This window comes from Buteo buteo, chromosome 10, assembly GCF_964188355.1.
Source record: "Buteo buteo chromosome 10, bButBut1.hap1.1, whole genome shotgun sequence".
NCBI lineage: Eukaryota > Metazoa > Chordata > Aves > Accipitriformes > Accipitridae > Buteo > Buteo buteo.
In genome coordinates this window covers 43,001,014-43,010,079 of record NC_134180.1, presented here as the reverse complement: position 1 = coordinate 43,010,079, position 9,066 = coordinate 43,001,014, and the positions used below count along the sequence as shown (strand labels likewise).

General features: G+C 47.6%; 2 protein-coding genes across 2 annotated transcripts; one reads left to right on the top strand and one right to left on the bottom strand.

Moving 5' to 3' along the window:
- Nucleotides 1–2,328: 2,328 nt before the first annotated feature.
- On the top strand, nucleotides 2,329–4,090 carry INSL5 (insulin like 5). The gene is made up of 2 exons (XM_075037637.1): nucleotides 2,329–2,497; nucleotides 3,828–4,090. The coding sequence occupies exons 1-2, from the start codon at nucleotides 2,329–2,331 to the stop codon at nucleotides 4,088–4,090; spliced, it is 432 nt and encodes a 143-aa protein (XP_074893738.1).
- An 82-nt stretch (nucleotides 4,091–4,172) lies between these two features.
- DYNLT5 (dynein light chain Tctex-type family member 5) lies at nucleotides 4,173–6,957 on the bottom strand. Its single transcript, XM_075037635.1, has 3 exons — nucleotides 6,851–6,957; nucleotides 6,607–6,731; nucleotides 4,173–5,792 (listed from the first exon to the last, which is right to left on the bottom strand). Exons 1-3 carry the CDS (start codon nucleotides 6,885–6,887, stop codon nucleotides 5,589–5,591), a joined length of 366 nt encoding a protein of 121 aa, XP_074893736.1. The 5' UTR covers nucleotides 6,888–6,957; the 3' UTR covers nucleotides 4,173–5,588.
- Between the last annotated feature and the right edge of the window lie 2,109 nt (nucleotides 6,958–9,066).

Sequence of the window (9,066 nt, the reverse complement as noted above, 5' to 3'; positions counted from 1 at the left end):
TGAAATCAGACAGTAATGAATGGACTTTACATCAGATCCGTCTTGTCCATAAACCACCACTGAGGGTGAAAGCTGAGCTTTGAGTGGCATCAGGTGCTCCAGTGAGCTGCAGATCATCCCACACCAGGCAAAAGTAGAGACCCACTTTTTCAACTCCCAACAAATTAGGGTAATGTAAAATTGCAGTTTAAATTCACTCTGTTCCACACTGACTCTTTTCTGAAAGCTCCTCACACAAGATAACAGTGTGGTCCTAGAGCAAGGACTGACTTTTGTGGCTCTGGAGGCCAGATCGGTGTTTTCTGAGATCTCGTCACCTCCCCTAGCCCACCCCCAGCAGCTGGAGAGCCAAAAGCTGGTGGGAACGCTTGCTCAGGCCTGCACTGCTGGTTGAAAGCAGGCAGCATTTGGCCATCTAGGCTGTCTTTTTTGGGGGCAGATCAGAAGAAACAGAAAAAAAGCACCCAGCGAGCCACCAGCTGGACCGAGGTGCCTTAGAGGGTTTTCAGAGACTGACTGCTGACTGAAAATACAGAGCATTTCTACAGATGAGTAACTAAGACCAAGATCCCGGCTACAGCCCTGTTGCCTGATCAGTGCAGCAGGGATCACCCCATCATGGGAGCTAGGTGATACAAAAGCTTGGCTGTAAAGTGCTCTGCCTGCCAGCTGACGGAGGCAATAGGTGCCTCCTCTTGAAAGCATTATGTAGCGAGACACGCAGTTTATAGATACAGAATGTTCAGACTCTCTCATTAGCCTGACAATAAACGTCCAGCATTTAAACACATCACTGAAGTTAAAGATCATTTGTGATGCATTAACATTCACTTCCTTCTGTGTTCTGCACATTTTACAGTGAACATGCAAGCTTACCCTTGACATAAAATTAATCTTTGTGCATTTCAAAGAAAGACACCCATTAAGGTGAATCATGTGTTAATCATTATTACAGATCTGAACAAAATACACCATATATTTTCCATCAGCAGTCATGACTGTTTACTTACCGATGCTACTGGTAAAAAATGAGCTTTCTGTCAAGGCTGTAACACATCGTAATTCACCCTGCACATCGTGTGAACTAATTAACTGTAACATTATGGTCCTGGAAAACACTTGTGGTGCTAGGAAGTGCTGAAGATCTCCAACGTTCCTTATGTATTTTGTTCTTAAACATGGAATTTCTGACCTCATAATTGCCAAATTTTCTCCTTAAGGCATTTTATTGCAAGAATTTTTTATAGAAGATCACAGCAACTGCAACCAACAACATCCAAAGCAATAGGGAGGGACCACTCTCATAACCGGTCTACTAACCTCTGGTCCCAGAGCACAGTAACACTGCTCCACGCTGCTTTAGTGAACCCACTTCTGTCTTTCAGATATTACCAAAAGGAAAAGGATGGCCAGGACACCGATCTGTAGCTATTCTGTGCTTTGTTTAGAGCCATCTCCCTCTCTTTTCTATGCCTTTGTGGACAAGGGCCACGTCCACGGGCCTTGCTGCAGAGACACGCCAGCTATGCAGCTGCAGTGGAGCTACGACCTATGCACACAAGCTGTCCAAACCCAACATTGCTCCGTATGGTTTGTTGCAGAGAGTTCGCTGTGCTTAAATGCTCCGCATGCTGCAGGATCACCTCCTATCTCTTAGGATGCTAGGAATCATAGTAAGGCGTTTGCAGGCTTGTGAGTGACTGCCTGGCACTGGCAGGTTCCTCTGAAGCATCCTCAGTTGCCAGCTTGACAAGGGGATGCTTGGCAAGAGAACAAGGCAGGGGTAACAAAGAGGTACACAACCACGGACATCGCTGGAAGAAGTTAACTACCTTTTAGTTTGGGATCACTAACAGAAAAAGACCCCAAAGTTGCTTAAACTGTGCTGATGGGCACAACTGGACAACAGGCTGCAGTAGCACAGCTGTATGGGAAACACAGAGACAAAACGCATTATCTACAAATCATGTAACAAATACTCTTTCATTTTTGTGGAACGTAGACATTAACAGTATTGATCTAAGCCCGTACCCTATAAACATGTTACACCACACATGTTCCTATAGTAAAGCAGCTACGTAGTCTTAAGTCGTCTTTAACACCTGACTGAAATCCCAGCACAAATCCCAAAGCACTTAAAACATGACCGGAAACAAGCGATTAACTTGTTTTTAGCAAACATTAAGTCATCCTCAGAACAAGCCGTTACTCAGTGGAGCGGACGGGCCGTCAGTATAAAGGTGAGGATTTCAGCACAACTCCCCACCTCGGCCTCGCAGATCCCCGCTGCCCCGCCAACACCCCGCCTCGGCGCACAGCATCAGCAGAATGAGGGGCACGGCGCTGGCGCTGCTCACTCTCCTGGTTGTGGCATGCGAAGGAAGAGGTGAAGGAAACACCGTGAAGCTCTGCGGGAGAGACTTTGTCAGAGCCATCATCTTCACCTGTGGCGGCTCTCGGTGGAAAAGGCATTTAACTGATTATCACTACCTGTTTGGTAAGTGCTAATTAATGCATTAGAGGTTTATCACCCCCTGCAAGGTGCACTTAGCTCCCAGGGGATTGGGAAGAACCGAATCACCTGCAGGCTGTACCTAAGGGCAGAGCTGTGCCCCTGGCTCCTCCGGCTCCCCTGAACAGCTGCCTCTCACGCAGGAACAGCATGGGCTTTGCTTTGAGACCGCAAGCGAGGTGGTGCAACTTCACCTTTTTTGTTTCCTTCCAGCTTGCTTGGCTTAGCTTAGTGTGCTGTTTTGCTAAATAAAAAACATTTAGATCAAGATTTTCCAAGTCAATCAGAGGAACCATGAGTTAAGCCCAAGGCTATCACTGAAAATCTCGATGCCGTGACATTTCAAATGTCAGAGACAAGCTTTGCTGCAGTCAATGCAAGTTTTTTACCACTGTCTTCAGTAGGATGCACCACTTTCCCCACTAAAAACCAGAAACTTTATTACAACTTAAGAATATTATAATTAAAGTATGTTGAATATCTGCTCTGCAATTTAAGTATCTTCACATGGTGGTGTATGTATTTATTAGCACATTTTTAGACGGAGTCGGAAAATTACATGCACTGCTACAAATTTGTACTCCGATAGGCTAAAATAACTAGAAGAAAGAAATGAGGCAGATGACAGGAACAGAGGCTTTCCACACTCTCCATGCAGTAACATCTGCCTTTTTTGAAAATTCAATTGTAGCAACAGCTTTAAACAAACATAAAGAGTGATGCCACCTGCAGCACCCTCCCTCCCCCCGAGAGTCTGTTGAAGGAGAAGAAGCCCCCACTGCTAAATGAAGCGAGATAACTACTGTACCTTTATAAACTCCACATGGCAGTGCCTGATGGTACTGTGGTATTTAAAATGCACATGAATCGCAAGCGTAATTTAAGTGGGAACATCCAGGAGCTTTGAAATTGTGGGGTATCTGATGCCTTCACGTACTATCTGCATTTCAGGAAACCCACAAGCAGTTGCAGGTTAACATGCTGGTCAAGTGCCGCTGACACATCAAATCACGGTTTTACCCTTCAAAGCAAATGTATCATTGTAAGACTGATAAGGCAACAATTCCCACAGAGAACACTCTTCAATATAAATCCATAAATTACTGGGTTTTTAACATGTTAATCGCAAAAGGTGTACCTCGTGTATCTATTTTAATACTGCCCTGGCGACAAGTCAGTGATCTGGTACATCTTGTTTGTTCACATCAGAAACACGGAAGAGAATACTTTCAGCTCCCTGGCTGTAGGCTGGTCTGTCTTTCTGGTAAAGATAAGTATTATAACTACTCATGATTCCATGACTTCTCATTTTTAGCTTCTGATTTTTATGCGACAGAGAGTGAAAATCCCCTGCCCTTCTCACAAGAGAACAGCGGTTATGCCGACTCCTCCACATACACAGACCAGAGGCTGGAGACTGATGGCGAAGAAATCCACAACGTCAAGCCTGAGACAGAGCGAGACTTGCAAGGCACCAGGAAAATGTCTCTGCTAAAAAAGCGCGAAGCAGCCAAGTTGCTTACCACATCCTGCTGCAGCATCGGCTGCAGTGAGAGAGATATCAGTTCCCTGTGCTAAAATGCAGCAGGTGCTGACAACGTTCAATGTCACAGCTTTCATGTATGAAAATAATCATGACAAACCACAATTATTTCAGTTGTATTCTTTAATTGTAGCTTTATCCTGTGGACTACACTAGGGAGTAAATGTTGTAGTGTAAACCAGCAAACGGCTCCAATGACAGTTCAGGTTGGGTTGTCTGGATTCCACAAAGCGTTTACAGTGGTTTAAACTTTTAGTCATGAGTACAAGTATTTCTTCCCATCTAGCTACCGTTCTAGTTTCAGCTTTGCACATAAAATGTCATAAAATAAGCAATTTATTATACGCTTCTCTTACAAAAATCCAACAGCAGGTTTCAGCTGTGAAATACAGGTAGCAAAAAGTCTATCTGCAGAATCAGAATCAAACCAACGCAGTGCGGATAGCTCTGTGCAGCGCGCCACGCCGCGTGAGGCCCCCCGAGTCAGACCCCCACCGCAGCAGGGGAACGGCTGCAGCAGGGCAGACTTGGGATCAGTCAGCACTAGCCCCTAAACTGGGCAGGCAAAAGCCATGCTTTATTTCCTATTCCAGCTGCTTCCAGTAACGTCTACCCGAGGTCCTACCTAGTGGACAGTTAATTTGCACCCAGGGAGACTGGAAATACACTTCTGAGCTCAGAGGGCTGAACTTCCCCTCTTATCTATAGGCAGGTATCAGCTGAGCACCCCACTTCAACCTTTTTTTGCTAGATTCAAGCACCTTTAACAGAAGGGCCTATACATGTTAGATCTACATACTTTGAACATGATATAATTTGAAGACATTTTTCACTTGATTTCAAGCACTATGGAACTGAGCTAGTCTTCTCCAAGGAGAACCATCTCCCAGCCACCTCCTCTGCACTCAGGGCTTTTCTCAGGGCTCAGGGGCAGCCAGGCCAGCCCCCAGCGACCAAAGCTCCTGACTCTCTCGGTCTCTGCTGCCCTCCCACCACAGAGCCCACCTGGGGCATCCCTGGGCCCAGCAGGAAGGTTTGGAGGGATCCCTCCATCCCCCCAGCAGGGCAGGGTAACTTGCAGCACAGAGCTACTGCAGCTTGACAGGAGACAGCATCTGCAATACAGCGTGTGCACGGGGCTAGGGCCATGGGGCCGGGCACGCATTCAGCTGCCCGCAAATGCCATTTAATGGGGATAGTTTTAAAATGCTTTTGTTTTACTTTCCAAAAATCCCTTGGTGGTTTCTACTTGGGGTCACGTAGTGAGGGCAAATTCAGGGAGAAGAAAGTATTACAGGGATACTCAGTTCTGAAAGCAGCTAGAATCAGGGGCAAAACAGCACATGTCACAATCACTTCCCAGAGAATGCTCTGGGAAATACAATTATTACATTCACTGCCGAAAGGCTTACGGTAACCACATTTCAAAACAGGTGAAAGTTGCCTTGGTCCTTCACAACCGTTTTCAACAGCAGAAACAGGAAGAGTTAGGCTGAATGTTCATTTCTCCTGCCGTTAAACTCAACTACCTCCTTATTCAAAATAGACAGCATAGACATTTGCAAGAGCAAACAGTGAAGCGTTCTTGAACACATATGACGAAAACGTATCGCTCGCAGGATCCCACAGGCACCTGCTTCCGATTTGCATGCTCTGCTCGTTCAGCTGCCCAATATGTGTCACCACAACAATCTTGTACCTTGGTATCATAAGGTCTTTTACCCGAGCTTTAATAATCTGCAAGAGAAAAAACACGTTTAGACACAAGTGGTGAGCTCTCTCTACACGGGATGCTCAGCGATTTGGTTTTCCGGGACAGACAGGTGCAAGCATTGCAACAATCCTGATGACAGTCTCTGAACTGCAGCATTTGAAACTGCAAACTGCATCTACTGCAAACTCCCCCATCCCCACGGCCAGGTGGCATGTATGCTACTGCAGTCATTTCACAAGAGAACCAACACTTCTACCTGCTAAAACCAGGCACATCTTCCTGCTGGGCTACTGAAATGCAAGCACAGATGTTAAGTAAGGAGTTACTGTATGTGAACACCACATTCCCCTCCATACATGTTTATAGTTACCTGCTGACTACAGGGGGGAAAGGAAGAGCAGGCAGTACTGTTTTTTTTAATGCCAGTGAGCTCTTCTGCGCCAAATAGTCCGGACAGTCTTTTCTCAGCAGCAAGACTGGATTTAACCGACAAGCAGCTTGCACAAGTGTCACTGTGCAGAATTCAGCCACTACCATAACTAGCCTATTTTGGAAAGGTCTGATGTATCCTTAAAACTTATTAATGGCATTTTTGGACAGGACAACCACAGCACGGGAGTTTTACTGAACCGTGTGCTTGGCCAGAGCCAGTGCTGCCCGTACAAACCTCATCAACATAAACCTGCACCCTCGGCGCATCCTGACAGTCTCCTCCAGCATTTGTTTTACACTTTATATTTGTGTTTAGGGGCCTCCCCGCCCCGACAGCCACCTCCCTGACACCCCGTCGAGGGGCGCGGACAAAATGGCCGCCTGACGGCTGGCGCGCAGCCCTACCTCAGCGATGTCCCTCGCCACCTCCCTGCACCGGGCCGGCTCGTAGGGCTGCTCCCTCAGGTAGCTCCCCACCACATCCTTCAGGATATCATCCACCGCCGCCACCGGGAAGCGCTTGGAAGGACCTGAGGGGACAGGCGGTGAAATTCCAACTCGGGTTCCTGAGGGAAAACCCACCGCGCTGGAAGGCGCTTCGGAGGTCTCCTCGCCCCCCCGCCCCGAAGCGCCCGGCCCTGGGACCTACCCGAAGGAGGGTCTCTGCCGGCCGTGCCGCCATGCATCCCGGCACCGCTGAGGAAGGGAAGCGGGAGGACGGCGGCTCAACGCCGCCCCGCGGCCGCCGGGAGCCGGGAACCGGCTCCCGGCGGCCGCGGGGCGGCGTTGAGCCGCCGTCCTCCCGCCTCCGCGCCTTCCCGCCCAGCTTCCCCCCCCTCACCGCCGCGCCTCCATGTCCCCACAGCCTCAGTGGATGCTCTTGTGTCCCGCAGCTCCCCCGCCGCCAAGCCTGTGTGGATCTCTGCGTGTCCCCACAGGCTCCGCGGGTCCCTGCGTGCTCCTACAACAGACACCCGTGAGCGTCCCTACGGCCTCCACAGCTCCCCAACACCTCCCTACAGCCCTGACGTGGCTTCCACGGGTTCCCCTCAAGCCACCACAGCCGCGGTCCCTCACGTCCCCGCAGCCCCCATGTGTCCCCTCAAGCTCCGCTCGTCCCCACGGTCCTTGTGGACCCCCCACACGCCGACCCCGACCCATCCCCAAGCCGGGAAGCTGCGCGTTATCTCCAGCAGCAGCCGTGTTTTGGGCCAAGGACATGGCAGCCCGATACCTCTGCCCGGCTCCTCTGGGTGCTCCCACGCACAAGCGAAGCTCACTCGGAGAAAGCAGCGTTTTTGCAGGTTTTTGTTTATTTTCAAGGGTGGGGGAAAAAAAAAAAAATCACATTTAAATTGCAACTCAATGGGGTATTTAATGTGGTTCTTATGTATAGAATTAATAAACTTTGTTCTGACGTGGGGATTTATTTGTTGCAACGTTATGCATGGTAAATAATTGCATATTCAAGATTTTGTGAAATGGGTGACGGGGAGAATGGAGGAGAGACATTTATAAAAAACATTATTTACAAAAAATGATATCCACATAGTCGTATTCTAATCTATAAGGCAAGTAACATTTAAAATATGTTGTTTCATGATTATCTTCAACAAGTCAATACAACACATTCATATTACCAGTGGTCAAATACAAAGCTTTGCTGCAATAGTCTGTGTGCAACAAACCTGTACGTCTTTTACAGTTTTTTTTCTCTGAGAACAGTAGGTAAGCAGCAAAGTTTTCATCACAGACTAAGCAGTACCTAGGCCATCGTAGACTAAAGGTATAATATATCTCATTGCACGTTTAGGCAAAAAAGGCCAGCCATTAATTAACTTATTTAACTTAAATCTTAAAAATAGACCTGTGTATCTTAATCCACAAATATTTATAAACATTTTATACACGAGGGAGTTCATAAAATGATACAGGGTGATACCCGGGGAAATCCAATTCACTTCTGGGGCTTCCTCTGGGTTCAGAGGTGTCATGGCGAGTTTGTCCTGCACCCTGTGCCCTCCACCCACCAGCCCGTGGCCGCAGGACCGGAGCTTCGAACCGCAACCTGACTCGATTCCTCTCTCAGACCACGACTAACGCTTTGGTATGGTTTATGCTGTCAAAGCAACCGGGTGATCCCATCAACCTTGGAGCGTTTTGGAGTGGAAAACCCCTCCGGCGTGGATTACGAATCCGACAGCAGGACGGCATGTCCGCGGCAATTCGCCCTCTGATCAGAAAGGGAGAGATTTCGAACGGAGGAATAAGATATTCTGAACACCTCGCTAAAACCTGGCACGTTTTGTCACATACTGCTTGGCCTGTAGTGAAGTCCTGCTTATGCGCAAACCTTTGAAGAGCATCGCCACCCTAACGCTTGTGATTTTAGCAACAATTGTCAGCAGCATTATCTGCAGGCCCTCCTAAAGTGATAGGGGAGGTCACGCAGGAGGTGGGGGGTATTTCTGCAGATCTTTTTTCTAGCCTTGTAGTGAAATGAGAATTAAAATACTGATGATCATAAAATCTCCCTGGCTCTGCAAGAATTACTTTCCTTGGGAAATCGTAACAAACGGAAGAAATGAATAATTCTGGCTATGAAATGAATTCTTTGAGACAGTAATTCCTTACCGGGAGAGTACAATGTGATGATGTTACATATTTTGGTCACGGTAAGCTTCAAAATTAAGTTTTTTAACCAAGACATTTTCATATAAAAACAACAGAGGGTAGGGAAAAAAGTACTCCATATTCAGTGTTTTGAAGTGGCTTTCTCAGGTAGGTGTTGGGTGTTTGGGTAACAGACCCATGGGCTGTATTTCCCAAAAAAACAGATAAAACGGAACAGGATTCCTCTGTGAT

What these genes read in the sequence shown, in the direction of transcription:
- INSL5 (XM_075037637.1), top strand. Translation starts at nt 2,329, where the DNA reads ATGAGGGGCACGGCGCTGGCGCTGCTCACTCTCCTGGTTGTGGCATGC. An exon ending in TGATTATCACTACCTGTTTG is followed by an intron (nt 2,498 to 3,827) that starts GTAAGTGCTAAT and finishes TCTCATTTTTAG; the next exon opens with CTTCTGATTTTTATGCGACA.
- DYNLT5 (XM_075037635.1), bottom strand. Translation starts at nt 6,887, where the DNA reads ATGCATGGCGGCACGGCCGGCAGAGACCCTCCTTCGG. An exon ending in CGGCAGAGACCCTCCTTCGG is followed by an intron (nt 6,732 to 6,850) that starts GTAGGTCCCAGG and finishes CTGTCCCCTCAG; the next exon opens with GTCCTTCCAAGCGCTTCCCG. An exon ending in TGGCGAGGGACATCGCTGAG is followed by an intron (nt 5,793 to 6,606) that starts GTAGGGCTGCGC and finishes TTTCTCTTGCAG; the next exon opens with ATTATTAAAGCTCGGGTAAA.